Below are 26,404 nucleotides of genomic sequence, written 5' to 3'. Positions count from 1 at the left end.
AGTTTTCCTTAGGCAAACTAAAACCGTATTTTATTCTTTAAACTAATTTTGCTCCTTTCCTAATTCTTCTCATGTACTTTGCAGTTTGTGTTACTTTATTTGAGCCACAGCAAGACCAGGGCACTCACTCACAATTTGAGCCTGAGGTGCCCTTAGGCGGACTGATATGGAGCTGGAAGAGCCTTGGCAACAAGCAGTGTGAGAGGGATCACACTGGAAATTCACATAAGCAGGTGACAGTCCTGTTAACATGGTCTTAGCACTGCCGGGGTTTGAGGGTCATCCACTGCTCCCTCAGACAATCTTTCTTGGCCTAATGAGCCAGGTTGTCAGGGCTGGCTCAGGGCTTCCAGCTTCACAGCTGCCTCCTCTTTTTGCCAATCCTCTCCTATGTGGTCCGTGTTGGACAGTCAGATCGTGGCTTTGGGTGGAGGTGGGAGATGGGGACAAGTAATGGGTCATTGTATTGGCACAGAAACTCTCAAATTCTGAAGATTTTCTTCTAAGCATTACTGATTGATCACCCAACATCATTCATTAATCACTCACTTATTGAATCCACTCAGATTCAATAAATATTTATCTGAAGGCCATTGTGTTCCAGGTATAATGAGAGTTGGGGATACTTAGGTGACCAAAAACAAGCAAAGTACTGCTCACATAGAGGTGCAGTATAGAGGAGGGAGGGAGACATCTAAGGAATAGACAAAGAAGCAAGGCAGTTCCAGACAGTACACGTTCTGAAGAAAAGAAAACAAGACACTGAGGTGGCAAGTGACTGGCTGGGTAGGGTAGAGGCCAGATGTGTCAGTCTTCCTTAGGAGGTGACTTGAATGTTGGAAAGAAAGCCTTGTCAGGGTCTGAAGGAAGCACATTTCAAGTAGACAGGATCAAAAGCCAGGGTCCTGGCAAGGATATGAACTTGATGTGTCTGAGGAAGGAAAGCAGGGTGGGTGGTTAGAAGATAATGAGGCAAAAGAGAGGTGCATGGTGATATCAGAGAGCTGCGAAGAAAAGAATCTGCAAAGGCTGCAGATCCTAGTATTTCTTGCCAATTTATACTGCATAAATCACCAGACTTTTTGGCTATTGGATTAGAATAGCCATGGAAATACAGGCTCTATGTCCATGTACTGTGTTTGCTGCTGAAGTTCCAGTCTCCTGCATGTTGCCTGGCACATAATACGAGCTCTGTGAGTGTCTGTCAATGAAAGGATGATGTACAAACTAAAATCATATTTTATGGGGTTGACCTCTCAGTTCCATATTGATCCTGGTATACAGGGACCCTTAGAAAAGAGGAATGCTGACAGGCTACCTGCTGCTCCCTCCAACAGGCCTGAGAAGGTGTTTTGAAATCTATGTGTCTCTAAGTCATTCTGATTTTCATTTGAGCACTGCTTCAGCACCGCACATTTGTACATTTTGGACACTTATCTTCAGGGTTTGCATGGAAACCTGAAAAAAAAAATCCATCTTGGCCTTGCACCTGTTACTTTTCCTTTTTGAGAAGCAGCTTTGAGGTGGTAAGAATACTTTTTTTTCTATAGCACGCTTTTGTTAGAAAATGCTTCTAAACTACATGGAGCACTTGGAAAAGAGGTGCTAGATAAATATATGTGAGTCACAGAAGCTGAAATTACCAGCAACAGGGACTTCCTGTGTGAAAAAAACCCAAAAGCATCCTTTCAAAATTCAAAATTCAGTGCACGGGGTTAACAGGAGCAATCGTTTCATTGCTATGATCCAATACGGATTTTCTGTCTACCTGCTCACTCCCAACATTTTGGAGAGCTAAGATGGCAAGCCAAGTTGTACCACAGCTCCCAATATCATTCCTGACTTGCCTCATTGCAAACAACATACTTTGTGAAGGAAGAGTTAAGTCATATCTCCTCAAACTTTGTCATATGAAGTCAGAAAAATGGGGCTACAGAATTCTTAACTCTTCATTTCTGTTCCATGATTCTTTTATCCAATTTAAAATTAAACGCTCGTTTATAGGCATCTGGGAGAAAATCTAACATAGCTTGAGTTTTCTTTACTGAGACACCCAAGAAATGGAACATAGCACAATGTATCAACAAATATTGACATAGAGTTGGTTTGTATTACAATTCATCATTATTTTATTTTATTTTATAGGAGTAGATCTTTATTTAGTCCCTATACAGTATCCGACACTTTATTATATTGGGAAGACAGTGTGAATCAAACTTCCTACTCCTGATGAAGTCAGAGGCAGTTAGGAGTTATTATTAAAAGGATCCTTTAAATGAAGTCTTCTCTTATAAAGTAGTTCCACAGACTGGAAACCAAGAAAGTATAGTATTATAATGAGAATAAGTGGGTTTGGATTCTTTAATGTTAAAAAGAAGAAGATGTCTCTTCGCCCTCTCCCCCATGGTAAATTGAATCCAGCACTCAGCGATAACATTCTTTGGATGACGTTTAAAATGGATATGTCTGGCTTCAAGACATATTAATATTGTGGCCTTAGAAAGGTACTTAATCCTTCTGAACTACATTTTTCCTGTGTAAATCATGTAGATAATAAAGTTTATCTACCTTGCAAATTTTTATGAGGAGGAAAGCTAAGTCTAATTTTCCATACCTCCCATGCAGTAGATCCTCAATTAAATGCTCGCATCAGCATCATAATAATTCAGTTTACATTTTAAAATATTATCTACTCATTCACGTTTTAAGCAAATCCTTAGGTAAAACATCTTTCCTTACTAATTTATTCTAGAATCTACAACATTGGAAAAAGATTGTAGTTGTAAAAAATGGGTCAGTAATTTTAATTATACTACTAACATACACGTTACATGTGTGGCATTTCTTAATTATTCTCCAAATTATAACTCAGAGTTCATAAAAGCTAGTGAACATTATTACATCAATCAGTAGTCAAAAATAAAACCTCTCATCATTAGAAATTTTGTTACCCAAAAGAGTTTATAGTCTATCTCTGCCTTACTCAAATATAAACCTTGCACATTTTATGGCTTAGAGGTCATGTCTCCACTAGATAACCAGAATAAACCCTGCTGGATGTTGAGCAGGGGTTCCCAAACTTGGCTATGCACTTGACCTAACTAGGGAGGTTTTTGTTTGTTTGTTTGTTTTTAAGACACACCTATTGCTTCAACTGCAGACATTTTACGTCAGACTTCTTATGACTGGCTTCCAAATTCTTTATTTTTAAAAGCTCCCCTACTTGATTCTTGAAGTAGACAGACTTTATATGACCCTCAATTATCCCCTGGTTCCTTGTGTTTATGTCTTATGTAATCCCTTCCCCTAGGGCATGGATAGGAACTGTGACTTGACTCTACCCATCAGAGCACCAAAGGGATGGGATATCACTTTCATGGCTGTCACATAGGATCATAACTTCTGCTTTAGCTACTAGTCTCTCCCTTGCTAATTTGATGAAGCAAGCTGCCATGTTGTGTGATTGCCTATGGAGAGGTCACGAGGCCTTTGGTCATCAGCCAGTTATGTTGAGGTCTTAATTCCAACAAACCACAAGAAACTAAATCTTAATAATCATGTGAGATTGGAAGCACATCTGTCCCCGGTTGAGCCTCCAGGATGAGGACCCTCCCTGGCCAACATCTTGAGAGTAACTTTATGGGGATTCAGCTAATCCATGCCTGGACTTCTGACCCACAATAACTAGGAATGATAAATGTGTGTTGATATAAGCAGCTAGGTTGATGGTAATACTGTTATGCTGCATTAGATAACTAATATAATTCTGAAATGCAGTCAATGTCAGCAACCAGTGATATCAAGTATAGTGAAGAGCAGAGGTAAGCTTGATTTACCACTAGCAAATAATTTATAGTTTATACATTTTACTACTAGTTTATAATTTTTACTACTTAATTCTGTTGGTGATGATGGTGATTTATGATGACAGATTTTTATAAATATCCTTGGGGACTGGCAGTTACATATCTCTGACTGATTTAATTTCTGGCCTCAATTGCCAAATCTATGTGACAAAACCATAACTGAACTAAGACCTAACATTTCAGTAGACTTTATTCACCCTCTCCCATGAACCTGAGGCTACTCTTTTGGAAGCTCATAATTCCTAAAAGCCTATTGACAAAGTAACACTAAATTTCTCTTTCGTGTCCAGAAACCCAAAAGTTCCTATGAATTTGGCAAGTGAGACAAATCGCTGTATGGCAGGGAGTCTCCAAGGCTTTTCCACACGATATTTCTTCCTAGAAAAAGAGTCTTAATGCCATCAAAGAAAATCCAATCAGGGAAAGCCCCCAACCATACTTGATTATTAATATTTAGTATCATCACGGTGCTAAGAAAACTAAGTTGTAGTGATCTGATTTCATCTAACATCTTAAATTTAGTACTAAATATCACTTGGCTGATTCAGAGTTTTTAAAGTCGTTTCATTTTCCTTATTATTCACATTTTGGAAGTAACGAGTTTGAGAATCAAAGATGTTAAAAGCATTTCCAGTAGACTAACAAATATCTCAGAAGCAAGACGCAGCAGTTCCATTGATGCTCACTCAGTGCTCTCTCTCCCCTGGATGGTCTCTGCCTTGGTCCCACCACAGCATTAGGTCAGCTCTTTATTGCTTGGCATGTCATAAATGATAAAATATACTCATGATAAATGGATGATATAATTTTGCTTTAAAATAAGCAGCCAGAGGGACTCCTGGGTGGTTCAATTGTTTAAGCATCCGACTTTGGCTCAGGTCATGATCTCAACAGTTGGTGGGTTTGAGCCCCGTGTCGGGCTCTGTGCTGACAGCTAGCTCAGAGCCTGGAGCCTGCTTCAGATTCTGTGTCTCCCTCTCTCTCTCTGACCCTCCCTGGCTCATGCTCTCTCTCTCTCTCAGAAATAAATAAAACATTAATAAAATAAAATAAGCAGCCAGAAATGTGTGTATTTTAGATACGGAAGTATTCGTAAAGTTGTTATTAGAACATTGTGTAAAATTTAGGATGCCTAGCCCAGCTGGTAGAGGATGTGGCTCTTGATTTTGTGATTGTGAGTTCAAGCCTCACTTTAGGTGTAGAGATTACTCAAAAATAATGTCTTTAAAAAATAATATTGTGTCAAAACTAAACACTATATAAATATGCATGAATGGAAAGAGCTTACTTTACTTTCCATTCAGCATTATTTCCCAACGACAGTACATTTTCCTAAGCAGCTAGAAAGCAATACAAGTTTTGCCATCAATAGTCTTGGAGCTCCCAGACTCAATGTAGGTGAAAAATGAGGTCTAAGAAAGTTTCCAAAGCCCTGAACGATGTTAGAGACTGGCCCTTTTATGATCAAGTGATCTTTTCAGCTTTAATGGGAAAAATAAATCATTGTTAAAAGATAATCCTGTCACACGGAAGCCAGAAAGGTGCAATATCAATGATTCGACTTACCAAAAAACCGCCCTGCGGAATGGAATAAAGCAAATAACAGTTTGTTTTGTTGTTGCTGTGGTCGGCAGTCAGAGAGAAGCAGGCTTAAGGAAATACCTCGTTTTAAAAATAATAAGAGGGCAATATAAACACACTTACTAGAAAAGTGAATGGACTTGATACAAGGGCCATTTTATAAGAACAGAACTGCCCATTGTTCACTTCAATTCTGTATTTCCTCTTTTATTCAATTTTTGATGCTGCAAATAATATGAAAAGCATGGGGTAGCTCTAAACTTAATGCTTTGCTTGGTATTGTGGTACAAATCTATATAAAAGTAGTTTAGATATAGTTGGTAACATGAAATTGTTCCTCTAATAGTTTATTTTCAATGAAGCTTATTCTTAGCATGTTCAAAATAAGCAAATTCATCTCTTTAAGCCAATGTTTAATTTGGATTATTATGCCAATAAGATCTGGGTGAATAAAGATATGCAAAGTGCAAGACTGTAAATTAATGGGAAAAAATCGTCTCCCATTTGAAACAACACACATGCACAATCATATGCACACACACACATACACACACCCACACACCCAATTAAGATTCTTGGCCACGTAGATTTATGGCATTTATATATTTTGTTCCTCTGGGTGTGAAAAAGTGAAGGAGGGTGTCCCTAAGATTCTTCATTTAAAATTTTTTCCTATATATGGAAAATGTGTCTAAAATCCTGGTGGGAAGTAACTTCCTCCAGTTCAGAGAAATGGTTACAGAGAATATTTGTTACTGGGTACTAAAAAATACCAGTCTAGAAAATTCCCACTCAGTTCTTCCTGCTGTGCTGTGTAGTTCTCCCATTGGCTCATAGGCTTGGGAAGCTTCATAGTCAATATTTTCCAAAAAGGATGTCAGTCTTTCTGATCCCTACTTTTAGAGAGCAAAAGAGAACATCTACATCATACCAAAGAGTGTCTGAACTGAGTTTGGAGTTTGGGCAATCAGTCCAGATGGGTGGCTGAAACCAGAATGTTGATATCAGGAGGAAGGGACACAACTGGATGAGATTTCCAAGATCCATTGTCAAGAGTTCTCGAGTCAGTTATGCAGCATTCTTAATGTTGAAGTCGGTCCTTTGCAAAAGTACCCCCCATGCAAGAAAACCATCAGGTCACAGATCTTTCTGAAGAATCAACACGGTGTCACAGGCTGTTGATGGGTTGACATCTAAGGTCATGGACCAGTTTTCTTTGGGGGACACTCTCATAGAGTGTAAGAGTTGCATCAGCAACATGTCATTGAAAGCTGTCACCAAATACAACAAACGAGGCCGAGCACTGCTTATTCATGCACCGATGGCCCAGTAAATTGAGAGTTCTCAAAGACTGTTGAAGGCAACATCAGAATATTGTATTAAAGTAGCTTCTTGGTCCAAACACAGATACATAAAGCCCTACAAAGAATGGCAAGGCCAGCCTTTTTCATAACTGTGATGTTTGGCAATTTCCCAGGCATTTTTCTTTCTTGAACTATTTTTTTTTAATCTTTATTTATTTTGAGAGAGAGAGAGAGAGTCAGAGAGCATGAGTGGGGGAGGGGCAGAGAGAGAGACTGGGAGAGAGATTCCCAAGGAGGCTCAGCGTTGTCTGTATGGAGTCCTGGACAGGACTCAATTCCACAAACTATAAGATTGTCACCTGAGCCAAAATCAAGAGTTAGACTCTCAACCGAGTGAGCCACCCAGGCACTCCTCTTTCTTGAACTATTTTAGACAAAATGCTATGGCAGTATTTGCCACTTACAAATACTGGAAAGCAGGGGTAAACAGAAAGTCACTAACAAGTACATGTAGCATGAAGACTGATATCCACTTTTATAAGAAGATAATCAGCAATTAATGAATGGGAAAAGCCCAATGGCAGCAGTGGTTTTCAGCATGTCTCAGAGTTGAAGGGACCAAGGATCTAGTCCTAGCTCCTTCACTTACTTGGACTATGACCTTTGGATATTATTTGACATCTCTCAGCCTCAGTTTCCTTACCTTTAAAATGGGAACAATAATAATACTTATTCTGTGGGATGGTAGAAAGGACTAAATTAAATGATATAAGTAAAGCACTTTACTACAGTGCCGGGCACATAATAAATTATGAAAATATGTTAGCTACTTTTATAATAATAATAATAATAATAATAATAATTATCATCATTACTAGTTATAATTAGAACATGCTTTTCAAAAGCGATCACTTTGAATTTAACTTGTATGCCATCTGATCTGGAAGTATAATGAGGGTATCCAATTCCTACTGATTTAGTGAGTCAAACAGAAAACCAAAACAAATTGAATCATTCAACTGGTGTATTTAGAATTGCTGATGATTATAGCATTCAAGAAAGTTAGTGAAATACATAAATTGCAATTGAACTGTTCTTGAAAATCCCCCAAATCAGTTTTCATTTGTCTAGCCTAATGCTGGGTAGGACTTGTTCATTTTTTAAAAATATATATTTAGAGCTATCTAAATAGGAAACATTGTGGAATGTGAACATGGAGGAAATAAAAGGTGTTAATACAAAGAGGGTATGCAAAAATCATATATGTTCCATCTTTGAATACAAAAGAATGCATTGCTTTCACATGCAAAGCATGGAATTATCTATCACTCATTGCCACTTTATTTCATCTCTCTCTCTCTCTCTCTCTCTCTCTCTCTCTCACACACACACACACACACACACACACATGCACTCATGCACAAAAGGGAGACTACAATGTACATAGTCAGCCTTTTTGTACCCAGCACTGATTCTCTGCTAAGTCGGCTCTGCTGTCAGAGACCAGTGCACAGATGGACGGAAGGTATGGCATTAGCAGCAAAGTTATGGGGCCACTCCAGAGATTTCATTCAAAGGATAATCTGATTAACAAAATTTGAGACAGACTGGTATATGCATTCTTTTATCATCTAATTCAAAAACCTCCACAACACAACTTGCATCAAATCACCAGTATCAAAGGTCCTAAGGTAGCATCGTTTGTGTTGAGCATGCTGCATTGTGACAGTGCTATAAGCCAGGGAGACAGTTTACTGACAATTCTGTGCTACCAGATACCAACTCAGGCCTCTGTCCAGCTTTACATTGTCAGCTCTCATGGAAACATGAGCAGCTACATAGCCTCAGAGGACGCTGAAGTCTGGATTGCAAAAGATGAGATGGACAGATTTCATATTTTCATTGCAGATTTTTTTTTTTACTGTTTCAAACTGCTGAGCATAATTTTTTTAAAAGGCAGGAAATGCAACTAGTGTTTGTTTCTAGCATGGCTTCTGTTTTGAGATTTCTTCTTTGTGGAAGAAATGTGTTGCCCAGCTGTCTAGAATCCCAATCAGGATATGGCTTCAGTATGAAATATATTAAAAGAACGATTTTAGCTGGTTATAAGCAGGAACGAAAATGAGGCTTGGGCTTTTTTATCCAATTTTTACTCACAGAGGGGGCATTCTGGTTCAGTCCAATGGGGCCACTATGAATAAAGGAGGTAAAGCTTAGTTCTGTTACTGGGGCTTTTTCCCCCCTCAGAAAGATAGTAATTGTGAAACACAAAGGTTCACATTAGTGAGCAAACCGAGCTGAGGAGATTCTCAGTTACAAAGATTCTCAGAAAAAAGAATCATGTGTCCACTGGCCAGAAGTGTTCATTCAACTCTTAAAAGGGTGGTTCAACCCAAATTAAACTGTTGGAGGATTTAATGCTTCTCTGTATTAATAATTCTCTTATTTGCAACACACACACGTATACACACACATTATTCAACATATATTGACATATATGTATATATAACATATATACATATATTCAACATATATTAATTAAGACCTCCCTTTATGCACTCCCTAGGGCTACTTTTGGTTAATGGGGGAAGAGATAAAGGTGATCCAAGTCCTACTTTTTAAGATGTATAGAGATTTGTGGCAGATACAGATATTTTGACCAGTTTTTCTATCCTTAACCAACTTAACAACATTTTAGTCGGCTTGCTTTCCGTAACATTTCCTATTTTTTATTTTTATTTTCTAAAATTCATATTTTTTTCCTAAGAGAAGTTTCAGGTTTACTGAAAAACTGAGTGGAATATATAGAGTTCCCATATACCCCTCTACCCTCCACCCCAACACACAATCCCTTTTTTAACATTTTGTATTAGCGTTACAAACATTTTGTATTAGTGTTACAAACATTTTGTATTAGTGTTACAAAAACTGTTACAATTGATGAACCAATATTGATACATTAATTATTAAGTGAAGTCTATAGTTTAGATTAAGGTTCACTCTTAGTGTTGTATATCATATAGATTTGACCAACGTATACTGACATGTATCTACAATTATAATATCAAACAGACTTGTTTCATGGTCCTTAAACTTCCCTGTGTTCACTGAGTCATCCATCCCTCTCTCTAGTCCTTTGCTACCACTGATCTTTTATTGTCTCTATAGTTTTGCCTTTTCCAGAATGTCATATAGTTGGGATAATAGATTGCCTTTGCAAAATAGCTTGTTTCACTTAGCAATATGTATTTAAAGGTCCTCCAAGTCTTTTCATGACTTGAAAGCTCATTTCTTTTTATCACAGAGAAGTATTCCATTATATGGATGATCCATACTTTGTCTACCCATTTACCTGTTGATGGACATCTTGGTTGCTTTCAAATTTTATCCATTATGAATAAAGCTTCTGGAAATATTTGTGCACAGGTTTTTGTGTGAACACAAGTTTTGAACTCATTTGGTCAATACCAATGAGCACGATTGCTGGGTAGTATGGTATAAGGATATTTTCCTAAGAACCTACCAAACTATTTTTCCAAGTATCTGTACCATTGCATTTCAGCTAGCAATGAATGGGAATTCCCATTGCTCCACATCCTTGTCAGCATCTGATGTTACCAGTGTTTTAGCCTTTGGCCATCCTGATAGGTGTTTAATAGTATCTCATTATTGTTTCCATTTGTAATTCTTTGATGATATATATATTTCTTAATTTTTAATTCTTTTATTTACCTATTACATATTTTTCTAACAGCTACAATTTTGACTTTGATGTTTCCATCATTCATTTTATTCAATTACTTATCCACATAGATTGTTTATTTTTCAAAGCTAGGTTATTTTTCCTTATTTTACCCTTCTATTATTCTATTTTTATTATTAGTTTGCCATTTTCCATTAATTATTTATTTCATGTAAATTGCTAATTGGTTCTTCTCTCTACTATTCTTCAAGTACGCTCCCTATCTTTTATTTCTGGTTATAATTGTATAATTTACCCAACTTTCTCTCTTCTTTGCTTTGAAATTTTTATCATTATAGATTCATAATACATATAGCACAGAGTCTGAAATATCATTAGAGATGAAACTACAGAGAAAAATGAAGTGAAGAAATCACTTACCTTGGTTGACAATAAATCTTAACTTCTGTATTGTCGCCAGATTGCCACTAACTCGGTATATTCCATCAACATCTAGACCTGAAAATAAAAGGGTATGTTTTATATTTTCCCATAAAAGAACTGAGATGGTAAAAGGAAAAAAAATAATAAATGTGAGAAGGAAGGAAATAGTAAATCAACACAAAATATCCTTTCCTTAGAGAGAAAACAAATTTCTGTCCTAGACCAAGCAATCTTAAATAGTTTAATTTCAACAAACTAATCATAAAGTTCAGTCATCAACAAATTTAAGTCTAGTTGAATCATAGAAGAGCAATAGGTAGCATTGGATTTTACACTATAGTTAAGGTTCATTCCAAGGAAGAGACAGGAATTAAACAAGTGACGACAGGAGAAGAACACTTACATATACATTATTGCTCTTTTTTAGACAGAAAACAACCCAGGACATTTGTGAAGTCTCTCTTCCTCTCTTTCTCCTTCCCTCCCTCCTGTCTTTCTTATTCTATTCTATTCTATTCTATTCTATTCTATTCTATTCTATTCTATTCTATTCTATTATTTTAATTCTATCCTATCCCATTCCATTATCTTTTTCTTATAATCAGTATAACGTAACATACATTGGTCTGATTATTTGAGACTACAAAATGAAAATCCTATTCCGGATGTGCAAGTAGCTTGATAATCTCTAGTGTATCACAGGTAAAGGGAGGAATCTGTTATGTAGGGAAAATAAAGAAAAAAATCTTCAACAAAATGGTGAAATTAGTTTCAAATTGTTTTAAAACTGGTTGTCTGTAATTCAAAATAACTTATCTTGGCAGTGGATTTGGGTAATCAACCACTTGTTTTCCATATATCTATTTACAGCATCTAGTTATTTCTATGACCAAGTTATCATAAAAATGAGGAAACAAAAAAAAATAAAAAGAGAAATACTTACTGAAACACTACTATTATCCCTAAGGAATGTTGATAACATAATTTTAATGTTAAGAATATGTATTTCTTGATGTGTCCAGGCCTTCAGAGAGGCCAGCAGTGAAGTTACCACTCAACTATCTCAGTCGTTTCTCTAGGGAGATGTCACAGCACCATGATTAAACACTGCAATTCACAATCATAAGTATTAAGTAAATTGATAGAAATTATTGTCATAATATAAATAAGGGCTTTGTAAAGTTTGTTACTGGCATGAAATGATCTCTTTTAGAGTAGGGACATTTCTGCCTTTGTGAAAAATATTTTATCAGTAGTTTAGGATAGAAAAACATAACTTGCAATGCTGATATATATTTTTTAATTATTTTAACATTTTAAAATGTATTTTTGAGAGAGAGAGAGAGACAGAGACAGAGACAGAGCATGAGTGGGGAAGGACCAAAGGGAGAGGGAGACACAGAATCTAAAGCAGGCTCCAGGCTCCAAGATGTCAGCACAGAGCCCAATGCAGGACTTGAACTCAGGAACCAGGAGATCATGACCTGAGCTGAAGTCAGACACCTAACCCACTGAGCCACCCAGGCACCCTGCAATGTTGGTATTGATAGTATAATTCAAAATAATTCACTAGTTTTAAGACTTTATTTTTTAACATTTTTAAAGCTTTATTTAATTTATTTATTTTGAGGGAAAGCCAGCACGCTGGCTCCTTGCTATCAGCGCAGAGCACAGTGTGGGGTTTGAACTTACAAACTATGAGATCATGACCTGAGCCAAAATCAAGAGTCATATGCTTAACCAACTGAGCCACCTGGGCGCCTCTTAAGGCTTTATTTTTTTTAGAGGAGTTTCAAGTTTTTAGCAAAATTGAAGGTAAGGTACAGAGATTTCCCATATGCTTATTTCCCCACAGATACACAGCTTCCTCCATTATCAGCACCCTCTGCTACAATGGTACATTTGTTACAACTGAGGAGCCAGCATTGATACATCATAATCACCTTTTTATCATCGCATTATGATTCATCCTGGTGTTGTACATTCTATGGGTTTGGACAAATGCAGGATGACATGTATCCATCATTGTAGTATCATACAGAGTATTTTCACTCCCCTACAAATCTTCTCTGCTGACCTATTCATCTTCATGATATTTGCCCTTCCTTGTAATAAACTATAGAGCGATTTGGAATAATACAAATAAAATGGAATGGTTGTTAGCAAATGTATTGATCGGTTTAAGTTTTGTAGCTCTAGAATAATCAAATAATAAATTCTTGAGTCTGTGTCCCTTCATGAGAATTATGACTTTGTGAGGAATTAAGATGAAGTTGGACATCTATTAGTGTGTATAAGTGTCTAAGACACATACATTGACCAAAACCACATATTATTTCTTCCTGATGCACCAAATGGCTCCATTAATCAAAAGTTACTCTAGTTTGTTTGCTTTTAAGTACAATACGCTTTTGACAACTGAAATGTGACAATAATGTTAATTAAAATTTTTCTAAAATTTAATTCCTAGTTTTAGTATTTGACCATATTGGTCTTCAGTTTATATACTTCAGTTGTATATACTCAGAACTTTATAATTGATTAGCCATTACTTTTCTTGCTTTGTCATTAGTGTTTAGTACCTAAATTTAACCTATAAGACTTTAAATAATATGACAGATTTTTAAAAATATTAAAACTTACACATTTAAGTAATGTGTCCCTTTCAAAATATTCTCTCTTGGGTCTATATTTAAATTTTTTCTGAACATGTAGCCATTGGGGAAAATATTTTGGAATTCTTTAAAATCACCTTCAGTGGTTCCGTATTGTCCATAGAAAAATGTTGCTGGTGGCAAGTTTGGGGCCTTTGGTAATAGTTTTGGATTTGAGAACAAGACAAAGGTCATTCAAAACCATGAATGGTGAATAATGCCATCTCACTAGCCACCACAAAGAGACAAAATTTCACCAAATGAGAGTGGTCTAGTATTTTCCCATGAGTTATCAGTTTCTCTGAAAGAATTTGAGAAAAATAATATTTGGAAAACAGAAACATTGATGCAACATGCAGACCTACATCCTCAAGTGAGAAAACTTAATTTTAATTAAAACTTAATTTTAATTCTTAAAACTTAAAGAATCAGTCAAATGAGTTCTATTTAAAATAACAATTGATGGTGAAATGTCACTTAACATCTATTACAATACAAACAAGAAAATTTACTATATATATATCTTTTTTAAATTAATTTTTGTTTTGGATCTGAATCAGAGGTTGATATTACTTGAATGAACAAAATTTTGTTTCAAATAAGGACCTTACATAAGTTTTACTTTAATATTCATATCTCTTTATTCAAGGTATAAAATGAAGCACATTTCTATTTCTCTTCTAATTATTTTATAGGCTTTTGTAAATGCATGTGTTATCTGGAGTTATAACTGAATTTCAATTACTGAAGTTCCCCAGTATCCAAAACCTTCTTTCCCTTTTCTATAAATTTAAATTTACGACATAAGAAGGACCTTCCCTTGGTGTTTCGTAAATTTCAGAAGTTTTTTTCTTTTTCTTTTTTTCATTTTTCTTTTTCTTTTCTTTCTTTCTTTTTTTTTTTTTTGAGTTCAGTAATCAAAAACATTTGAAAGAGCAGTATGGGTTAGATACATTACACTTGGGCAATTGGAAAACACTATACTGTTTAAACAAAGCAGCCTCATCCTAAATTAATAACCCAATTTTCTTTTGGGATAAAAGGAGGGAGGGCTGGGGATGGAGACAGGGAGTGTAACTCAGACCAGTGCCACCACTGTGGTTGGAGAACTAAGTCATACCAGAGAACTGCTTTGTGGCTTAAGATAGAAACCAGAAAGTAAGAGGGAGTAAGCAAAACATATTAGATGCAATTTGAATCTAACTTGACACAACTTCCATGCCCTTTAGAGTCAGAGATATCAACACCATATATCCTGTGAAGGATTACAGTCTCTGACATTAGTGGCTCCCGCTTCAAATGGCTCCTGCTCCCCTGCTATCATACTTTTTAAATTACATAAATAGAGTGAAAATAACAAAGTACATATTAAAAAGGAGGGTATTACATTTTGCAAAATAATCTGGAACATATCAGTGAATTTTAGCAGTTATAAATTATATAGGTAGTCTTGAAGTTGATTAGTTTCCCCCTGAATGCCTCCCAGAGTGGCAAACCCAAAGTCCTGGGAATATTACTCAAATTGCAATGATTCACGTGCCATCCTCATTTTGCTCCAAGAACTTTGAAAGTTATGCCAAACCAAACCAATGTAAATTGGTGGATTTGGACATCCTTTTCACGACCACATTATCCTTGCTGGATTGGAAACTACTTATTTTGGAAATATAATTAGACCTCGTATGATTTTGAAATGGGCAATGTCTTCAAGGTACCCATGTTGCTCTTTGGTGAAGTTTGGAGAAAAGTCACTTTCAAAGGTACTTCTTTCAAGAAAATACCATGACCAAATACTGACAAGAACTTTGCTTGTTATGATACAAATACTGTGAAAACATGGTGAAGCTCAGTCATTTCATTTTATTTTATTTTTTATCAGACTGGCATTAATGGTAGTAATGAAAAAGTCTCTGAAGAAATCCACGTTCACTGAAATATCATTTATTTGCTCATCTTTAGTTGACCTTCTTAGGTTTCAAAATAGTGTTTACCATTGACAGAGGTGACTGGGTATTGCTGTAGGAGATTTTCAGAAGTCTCTCCTCTGCCTCCTAAGTTCTTTTCTTAGGAAGCTTACACTAGGATAGACACACAATTAAGAGTTATTAGACCAAATGGTGGTCTAAACCCAGTGGAAAGAATTCAGCTGTCATGAGTAATTCCCATTATAAATCTTAGACACTTTCCAAAAAGAAATCTAAGAGACCAGCACTCTTTCCAGAGTTGCTTGGCCTATTTGCCAAAATACTAGCAGTTTTTAACAATGCAGATGAGCCTGTTAAAAATAGTTGCAAACTGTGGATTAGGTAGCATTCTTGGTAGCTTGAATGGTGGATAAACCACGAAGATGTAGAATTTGAGCCTGGTTGAGAGATGTGCCCCAAAAGCTTGCTTGTTTTTATGGAACATAACAAAATGCATCTGAACCCCTGGAGTCTGAAATGTGGGCTGGGAATTTTTCACAAACAGCCCCTCTCCTGAGATTTATGGCACTTTCTAATTCCTAGGAGGCCAGAGCTACCACAAGAAGAATGATTCTCACAATTTGGTCTTCTGCCTTTTTCCTCTGGCAAAAAGCAGTGAGCACAGAAACACCCAGACTGCCCCCAAAGAGAGTTGCCCATTTCTTTCTTTGTCCTTCTGAAGGTGCTGCTTGAGTTCAGAACTGAATATGAGAGGAAGTTTCTGTGTCATTCAGACCTATTCCTTTTCCTCTAAGTTGAATGTCTCCAACCTTAACCTTCTATCGCCAGCTTGTCTGTTCTCATACTTTAAAGTCAATGACTGAGGTTACAGAATATAATCTCAAGTTCTTTCTAAATTTAATTTCTGCTCTGTCTCAGTGACTGGTATTGATGCTGTATCTTTGTGCTTGCTTTAGTTAACTACTAATAACTTCTTGTGAGATGCCCATCCTTCAAGAATGATTACCTTGGGAAATAGTTGACATAATCCTGATTGTCAAACAAGAATATTTTTCTACATGTTAACTTTATGACTTTATATTAACCATTTTGAATAGTTTTTTTTTTCACTATAGGGGCAAATATACCTCTCTGATAAAAATGGAAGTTAAGCCACACAAAATATTATACAATGAAAACAAGAATCTACCCCATCCTGCTATCCAAAGATGTTAACAGTTATCTGTTAGTTATTTTTGTTGTTACTCATTTTATGTTAATGTATCATATTTCTGTCTATAAATTTAACTTTGAATGGTATTTACTGACTCCCTGTTAGAAAAGATAGCGTTTAGTGCATTCACAGTTCCTACCATTTACCTGTGTAGTCTCTCTGTTATTATTAGATACATTGGCCTACTTCTATTTCTTAAATCAGATTACCTCTGAGCTGTAGAAAAATAAGAAACTCAGTTGATTTCCTCTTTCTTTCCCTTCCCTCTGTCACAATTCCAGTTTTATCCTTTATGTTACTGCTTATTTTCTCAAAGGTTAGTTTAGTATTTATAAGTATTTTGTGACTTACCTATGATTTAATATTAACTGAACTATTTAAAAAAGTAGGGTGATGTGGTTCAACATTAAAATTTTGCTTCATAAAGGAGCTCTTCCAAAAGTCAAGGTCTGATGTGTTTTCTTCTTCCTTTGTAGGCTCCTTCATTTCCTCAAATTAAGCACTGTCCCAGAAAAGTTTCTGTGATTATGGAAATGTTCTACATGTTACCTGTTCAAGCCAGTTGCCACTGGCCACATTTGGCTGACTACTGAGTAGTTGAAATGTGGTTAATGCAACCAAAGTTCTATTTTACTTAATTTAATTTAAAAAAAACTAGTTATTTTTTAATTATTTTATTATTTATATACTTATCATTTACTTCTTATTTTAAATTTAAGTTCAAGTTAGTTAACATACCATGTAGTCTTGGCTTCAGGAGTAGAACCCAGTGATTCATCACTTACATATGACACCCAATGCTCATCCCAACAAGTGTCCTCCTTAATGCTCATCACTCATTTAACGCATGCCTCCACCCCCTGCCCCTCTAGCAACTCTCAGTTTGTTCTCTGAATTTAAAAGTCTCTTATGTTTTGCCTCCCTCTCTGTTTTTATCTTAGTTTGCACTTAGTTTTAAATAATGTACCTTTGTGTCTACCATATGGGACAGTGAAGCTCACTGTCACATCAACTACTGCTTCTGTCTTGTGTTCTACTGTTATTCTCTCTTGAATTTAATTTTAAGAGTTCTCTTTTCATAACAGTATGTGATTAGTAAATTTTCATATTTCTTCCATTTCAATGACTGTTTCATAATTAATTGTTGATTTAAATATTAGAGCATCATAATCTTTTACTTTTCTAACTTTAAAAAACAATATTTCATTATTGCAACATCTCTGCTCTTAAGTCTCTTATTAAATTGATCGTTGATGCTTTATAGATCAATTGCTTTTTCTTTCAGGATTCTTTTTTAAGATTTTTGCTTTAAACTTGTAGAAGTAAAATATTCAGATATATCTACATCTAGGTCCTTTCAATCAGAAAAGTTTCTTATATTTTTTCTTGATATGTCCTTCCCTCTACTGTCTCTTTTCTATTCAGAACTATTTTAAGATGGATGTCATTCAAATATCAGATTATCCTTATAACTGAAAAAGCAAATTAATTAGGGTATATGGTGGTCATGGTGAGTAGATAGTAGGCTAGTAGTTCTTCAGTTACCAAAAGAGGGAGGGCTTTATTTTGGATACGGAATACTTAAACTGTTTTGCTCCTGGCCAAAGCTCTCTAACTCTGTCTGTTACATAGAGAAGACCTGAGTTACCTTATTATCCACTTCCTTCTTTCTCAGATGCCAGCACCTTCTCCTCAGCCCTTCTAGACCTTGTTCTCAGGTGGAAGCAGCTGCTGCAGGTGATTCCTTACTCCAGGGGAAGGGCCCAGATCTCTCAGATATTAGATCTGGTATTTAGTGAGTTACTTTATTTATTATCCTCTTTTTTTTTTTTTTTTTGTTAACTCCAAGTTTGGATATTTTCTAGGACATCCCTGGAAAGAACTGTGCCTAATTATTGTGTCTGGGAATGATGTTTCTTCTGCTCCAATTTCCCCACTTATTTGATCCCATCTGCTTTCTGTCTTCCTGGAATTTCTATTTCTGGTTGGCTTATGGCACCTTTTTCATTTTCAACACCATTATTATATATATATATTTTTCTTTTTCAACATATCTTTTTTATTATTTCATTGGGAGTTTTTGAGGAAGGAGAATCAGACATGTTTTTTCAGTATGCCACCTTGAATGGGGCCCTCTACTGTTTTTCATAAAGGTGGATGTTTTAACGCTAAAAACAAATGTTTCATTGGACTGTGAAGATACCGCTGTATGATAATTCTGTCTATTGGCAAATGGTATATAAATGACATGGGATTACATTACAAATATTTAAAATACTCGTGTCTATAATTCTAATATTGGGGAAATATGTTAATACAGTTTTCAGGATAAGTTTATCCCTCATTTCCTTTTATTTTTCTCACTCCTGTCCTTTTTTTGTATTTACTAAAGTTCTAATATCACTTATGATTTCTCAAATGTTCCCTTTATTAGTGAGATTGTCTTATTGTTCTCTTCCATTTGTTTCATGAGCCCTTTATTCCCATTTTCATCACATTTGGACATTTTATCCTACGTTCCTTTTATCTCTGCTACAAAATCTTTTTTATGTTTATTTTTGAGAGAGACTCTGCTACAAAATCTTATAAGGACAATTGTCACAATAAATTTTTCTTTTTACTATCATAACAAAATACCCACCTTCAATTAGTTTTAATTTTGATTATTGAAGTAGAGTTGACATACAATGTTATATTAGTTTTTGGCATACCACATGGTGATTCAACAATTCTATACATCGTCTTCAATTTTCCTTCACCATGTTTGTTTGATTGATTTGGGCAATAGTCTTTTTTCAGTGACTTATGTATGTCTTAATGAAATGAGATTTTCATCAATAAGATATTTCATAGTAGACTCATATGGAAAAGAAGAATTTTTGTGCTTTTAAGATATGAAAAAGGGGCGCCTGTGTGGCTTAGTCGGTTAAGCGTCCGACTTTCGCTTAGGTCATGATCTCGGGGTTCATGGGTTCGAGCCCCACGTCGGGCTCTGTGCTGACTGCCAGCTCAGAGCCTGGAGCCTGTTTCAGAGTCTGTGTCTCCCTCTCTCTCTGACCATCCCCTGCTCACGTTTTCTCTCTCTCTCTCTCTCCTAGAAATAAATAAAAATATTTTAAAAAAAAGATATGAAAAAGGTAAGTATTTGTTGCTACATTTTTAAAGAAATGATAGAGTAAAAAAGAAGTCACTAAGACAAAAGTGTTTTTCAATTTTCTGAGAAAACTGGTCAAGACCTTTGATGATAATAATACATGTGACATTATTTTATATTGTTTATATAGCTAGTGTTTTTGAGAAGGGCAAATTCCAGATTTAAATTAACATCTTAAAACTAAAAGAGCACAAAGTAAATATGGGACTAAGGACAAACTAGTAACAAAGAATTTTGTACCAGATGGAGGGATGTTGGTGAGGGATGTTGGTTTTTCTTCAAGGAATTTGCGTTGAACACTTGTGTTGTTAGGATCCCTATAAAATCCCCCCGCCTGCCCCCCCCCCCCCACTGGCATCTGTTTAAGGTGCTGAACTAGGAAATAAAATTGTTAAGGATCCTAGCCAAAAATGGTCATATAATTATTTGTTATTCATTCATTTATTATATTTGCTATTTGCCCAGTCCTGACCTCTTAACCAGTGAGCACCTGGGAAGATAAACTTGAGATTGGGAGACAAAAAGCCAAAATATCCTGAGTGTTAAGAGCATTACTGTATTTCTCAGTGGTTCTGTATTGTACTATTTATGCCTTAAAAAGATCTATGCCACTAGTATTTGTGGATGGGAGTGGGGGGGTCGCTGGTTTTCTTACTTTTAAGTATTAATAAGTATTCTTATATAGAGTTACATTGTTGAACTTTTTTTTTTTTTGGAAAATCATTTATTGAATTAGTCTCCTATCTCTCCATTTCTTTTTCTTTTTAAATTTTTAATGTTTTATTTATTTCTGAGAGAGAGAGACAGAGAGAGAAAGAGAGAGAGAGAGAGCAGAGCATGAGCAGGGGAGGGTCAGAGAGAGAGAGACACAGAATCTGAAAAAGGCTCCAGGCTGCGAGCACAGAGCCGACGCAGGACTCGAACCCATGAGCCGCGAGATCATGACCTGAGCTGAAGTCAGACGCTTAACCCACTGAGCCATCCAGGCGCCCCTCTCCAGTGCTTTTTAAGCTGGACATTGGACACAAGAGAATCATACTGAATTCTTTAAATGTTAACCAGAAACAAAAAAAGCCATCCTTCCTCAATATGCAGTCTTTTTTCACTATTAGAATTTTCTCCTTATATTTATACTTGATTCTTATCATAATATTTTACTAAATGTCTCATAATTAGAGATGCTTATCCATACCATCAGGGTCCAGAAAAGTAGATAGTAGTATATAAAAAGTCCTGTGAAAACTCACATCAGTACTGAGGGCTAGGTCCTAGTTTCCATTTCCTATCATTCTGTTTATGCATTAGGCTTATTTTTGCATATAACCTCCGCAAATTTCACTCAACTTGTACTCCATTTAGACTTATTACTGAGTCAATAGCCTTTACAATCATACTTTTCAAATGTACAGATTACTAATTGATTGGCAAATAATGATAAAAATAAAAGGGAAAAAAGTCACAACATGGCCAGTGTAATGCAGGTGGGAATTATCTGTATACCTTGCTTAACATCTGAGTAAAATGAAATGATAGTCTAAGGATTGCATCTGCTGTGTGGTTCCTTATTTCTTACACAGTGATTCTTACACTTCTGTCTCAACTCAGCTAAGAACTTGGTGGATTAGGAGGAAGTTAACGGAAAACGAAGTGGGAGAAGAAGGGGAAAAATAGTTGGGGAGAAGGAGGGAGGCAAACCACAAGAGAGACTCTTGAATGCTGAAAACAAACTGAGGGCTGAGGTGGGTGGTGGAGAGGGGGAGGAGGCGATGGACATGGAGGAGGGTACTTGTTGGGATGAGCACTGGGTGTTATACGTAAACCAACTCGACATTAAACTATTAAAGGAAAAAAAAGAACTTGGGACTTAACAATATGAAGCTTGTAGGATGGTAGACACAAATATGATTTCATAGATTTATATAAATCTTAGAATCATATTGAATGCATCTCAAGGTAAGAAAGATCTGAGAGAGCCCTTGAATTTGCCTGTGATACTTCACTGGGAAACCCAATTATCCTTGATTTGACAAGACAAAAGATAATGAACCGAAATGATTTCTGCAAAGTGGGAAGCAAGGTACCTCGAACTAGTCTTTGATAAATCTCTTACATGTTTCTTTCTTTCCTTTTCTTTTCTTTTCTTTTCTTTTCTTTTCTTTTCTTTTCTTTTCTCCTTTCTTTCCTTTCCTTTTCTTTTCTTCTTTTACTTTCTCTCTTTTTTCTTAGTTCTGAAGACAAATATGGGCTAATGATTCTGATTATAATTAAATGAGATCTCTTGTTTTAAAGAAAAATTACATGTGTCTAGAAGATATTGAGGTTGAAGGTTGTATTTGGTTCATCTCATCTCATTCTCTGAGTTTCTTTTATGTTTGAGCTCCATTGTTATGATGTTATGCTGTAATCATGCTGATATAAATCTTTTTTTTTTTTTTTTTGGCATTATGACTTGCTCAGAGTATTTCTTTAAAATAAACAGGAGTGGGGTGCCTGGATGGCTCAGCTGATTGAGCATCTGACTTTGGTTCAGGTCATGATCTCGCAGTTCATGGGTTCCAGCCCTGCGTCGGCTTCTGTGCTGACAGTTGAGAGCCTGGAGCCTGCTTCAGAGTCTGTGTCTCCCTCCCTCTTTGCCTATACCCAACCCTCCCCCCCAGCCTAGTCTCTCTCTTTCAAAAATAAATCAACATTAAATTTTTTAAAAAATAAGTGAGAGTAATAAGAATGAAGAGTCTAACTTGGTCAGCCATTATTATCTGGTAGTTTGCAAGCAAATACACATAGCATAACCTGAGTTCCAAACAGCAGTGGGTGGTATAGCGGGAGACCAGTAGCAGGTTTAATGAAAGAAACCCTGCTTCCTGAAGTTGCCATTCCTAAGGAAAGCTTGGCGCTTAGAAAAGAATAATCTGTACACTATGCCCATGTACACTTTAGCAACAGACTTTTTCATAAGTGAAGGACATGCAGTAAAAGGCTTACCAACACAAACAAGAAGAAAACACTGAAAAATGCCTCCTTTTGTGATGAAGTCATAGTAGTTACATAAAGTCTGGCCTTTAATCCCATTATACTTGAAATAGATATTGATTTAAAATTCATATATTTGCTGTCATTCTTTTCAATCCCCCACCCCTATTTCTTTAAAACATCTAAACAAAGTGACCTCATTGTTTTCCATTGGACTTTTTTTTAAAACATTGGCTGGGATGATTGAGATTCAGGAATGTGGGAAAATGGATTCCCAAACCACGTCCCTCCCCTTTCATTCTGAACTGTAATTTTTGGCTTGGCTTGAATCACAGTCATCGCATTTCAGCCTGAATCTCTCTGTAAAGTGATCTTTCTTAAACATTTCTCTCACTCATCAAGGGATCAGAAACAAAGCTGTTCTAGTCTTTCAGCAAAACACTTACAAGCAGCTTTTACCGAGAAGTTGCAAGAGCTAAATTTCCTCTAAAATTGTTTGAAAAGCGAACATTTTCAGTGCCTTGTTGTCCTTTTTGTGAATCTTGTCATCTGTATGCCATGAGCTCCAGCAGCTATTTTAATCTGTTTTTGTTTGCAATCCATTTGGTGTCCACCCAAGGAAATGCAGGTGATTCTAATTAACTTACTGCTGAAGATGTAGGAAAAAAATATCTCAATTGTGTTGCACAAAATTATACACTTAAAACCTTTCTTCTATTATTTATAACATATTATTAATGAAAATGATTGTATGAATATGTTTACCACCTAATTCATTGTTGTTCACTTTTTTAAATCAATGAGACTTACAGCACAGAAAAAAGCCACACACATACACAAATACACAGACACAATACAGACCCCAAGAATGCTTGCCAACTTTTATTTAACAAGAGTAGCAACTTAAAAATAACATTATTTTTACTTTGTGCAACATAGTTTAATATTTGAAATAACCCTGTTCCAATAAAAACCTATTGAAATACTCTCAGCCTAACTCTGCCCTGAAGGTAAAAGTGATTAATTGAAAGATTTTGGCAGATCTCTGCTCACCACCAGGGCAGTTTAATTTAGAACACATTCAACCATTTCTCAGTGTGTCTGTGCTGGTGGAGCATAACTTTTGATCTTCTTTGGGGAGGGTGCCTCTAATTCAGACCCTTTAGCCAGCCACTTCCTGGAAGGTTTTGATGGCTTGCTTCTGCTAAGCATTCAGGTGAGAGAGAGCCCTTCTGGCTGCTGCTTAAAGTGGGTAGGGAAGCAGAATTCCAGGCACAGAGGCAAAATACACTATAAAGCTGTTTGGGTCTATCTACCATCAGTCAAGTCCTATTTAGATCACAGGCAAACTTCTGAGAAGTTCTGGTGACAAGGTCAGGGTCACCAGACTCTTTCCTAATGAAAGAAGATGCTCCTGGCCATGACAGTGGATGAGACTGATAAGATAAACTTCCTTTTCTCAGGAAATATAAAGAAGATTATTATTTTCTTTTTGATAATACAGGAGAGGCTATCATGAGGGTATTGTTAATACTTTTGCTAAACAGAAAGATGGGGGCTAGTTCATAATCCTCCCTGTTTGGCAAATGTGCTCCCTCCCTATTGTGCTACATTGGGCTTATATAGAAGGACAGAAACATTCTAACATACTCTGTGTGGGAATGCCTTGAGTTGGTGAACTCCAGCTTCCATACAACTTAACACGTATTGACTAAGCACTTATGATATTGCAAAAGTGTGCTAGGCATGGGCTCACGGCAAAGAACAAAGAGTACCCAGACCAGATATTCTGGAGCTACAGTGGTAACATTTTTCTGAGGCACACAGACAGAGGAGTTAGTAACAACAGCACCTGCAGTCCCTAATATTTTCACATGTGCAGCACATACATCTGAATGATAGCCTCAGTTGGTATTTGCTCTATAGCTACCTTTAGAAGGAAACATCATTCTGATATATATTCAATTTCACATTATATCCTGAAAGAGTTAGGCAATATAAGTTTTATATGTGCACTATTAACAGTAATTAATCTGTGTGTGGTAGGATTATAAAAATGATTCTGGTTTTGGGGAGCCTGTGTGGCTTAGTCGGTTAAGCGTCCAGCTTTGGCTCAGGTCATGATCTCGTGGTTTATGGGTTCCAGCCCTGCGTCAGGCTCTGTGCTGACAGCTCAGAGACTGGAACTTGCTTCAGATTCTGTGTCTCCTCCTTTCTCTGCCCCTCCCCTGCTCATGCTCTGTCTTTCTCTGTCTCTCAAAAATAAATAAACGTTAAAATTTTTTTTTAATTCTAGTTTTATTATTTTATGTATTTCTTACTATTTTATATGTATGCATACATGTACACATATACATATATAGGAATATGTATATTATTATAATAAAAAACAATGATATTTATTTCATTACCATAATATTATTCTATTGATTACATTTTTTGGTTATGATATGGGTTTATGTTCCTTACAGGCTCATTTGAAAAAGATTTAAAGAGAAAACTACTGAGTATCCTTGAATGCTCTTTTGTGTATCTCTAATTTATCTGAAACATACTTTAAGACCCATGATATCAAATTCCAAATCTTTATGAGACACAATAGAAATCTTAAAATTTAAGTATTTTACAAACTATTCTATCATTGGACAGATCACAGCCAGGTTTGGAAATACAGATACAAGTTTTCTGGAATAGAGCTGAAAAGACATAAACACAATTGTAAGCTGTAAGTATCCCTGGACAACTTATACCATTGTTATTCATGACTATAGGACTTGTACAGAAAGAAATGTGTAGATAAGGGCCCAAATTTAGTATTGAAGTCGGCTTTTTAAATTTCTATTATCACACCATAAAGAAGAAAGGGAAGGCAAGGTCTCTTTCAGTGGTGCAGGAGAGACCTATCTCTCAGCTTCATTCTTTACTACTAGAGGGCTGTTAACCATCTAGTAAAGCATTGCATGCACTCCAGCTACTCAAAACATTACTTGTTGACTTAAAAAAAAAAAGACATTCCAATACAAATTGTTCTCTTATTTAAACTCATCTAGCGCTAGTATAATACAAACCAGATTTCCTGCTTCTGGAGAATTTTGTCACGTAGGTCTACATAAAAGTCTTATTGAAATATTTGTGAGTGTGTATATATATTTAGCATCTATCACTTCTTTCTGATTCATTGTCACAGAAACTAAGGCATGTTACATGTGTTGATGTTTATTAGTTCAGTGTTCATCTCACATAGGTAACTTTCTAAGTGGCAAGAAACCGAGTTACAAAGACATCTCATGTTTTCCATTGTATGAAATTTCAGTAGTGTCTCAATTTCCCCATTTCCCCTGTTGGCTGGCAGATTTTAGATTTTAAGAATATTAGAAAAGCCATGACTATTCATTACAGCTGACTCTTGAAGTGCTGTAGAAGTTAGAAGTGAAAGATGATTGATTTGAAGACTTGGCCTTCATGTCATTGGTCCCCAAGTTTCATCTTAACATAAATTACAGAGGCTATATTTAAGACATCTTTTGAGAAGTTTGGGGATAATAACTCTGTCTTAAAGTAGTCTCTTTACACAATTTTGCTTATATGTAAAATTATGCAATTGGAATTTT

At 36.0% G+C, this 26,404-nt stretch overlaps 1 protein-coding gene across 2 annotated transcripts in view; it reads right to left on the bottom strand.

The window, feature by feature from the left end:
• ARHGAP15 (Rho GTPase activating protein 15) overlaps positions 1–26,404 on the bottom strand; it is a 629,407-nt gene that overhangs the window by 188,753 nt on the left and 414,250 nt on the right. For both annotated transcript variants that reach the window (XM_039250736.1, XM_039250737.1), the window contains exon 11: positions 10,875–10,952. In XM_039250736.1, the coding sequence (XP_039106667.1) occupies positions 10,875–10,952 (78 nt within the window). The remainder of the gene's footprint in view (positions 1–10,874; positions 10,953–26,404) is intronic.

This window comes from Hyaena hyaena, unplaced genomic scaffold, assembly GCF_003009895.1.
Source record: "Hyaena hyaena isolate Hyena2069 unplaced genomic scaffold, ASM300989v1 scaffold_381, whole genome shotgun sequence".
Classification (NCBI taxonomy): domain Eukaryota; kingdom Metazoa; phylum Chordata; class Mammalia; order Carnivora; family Hyaenidae; genus Hyaena; species Hyaena hyaena.
This window is presented reverse-complemented; position numbering and strand designations above follow the sequence as displayed.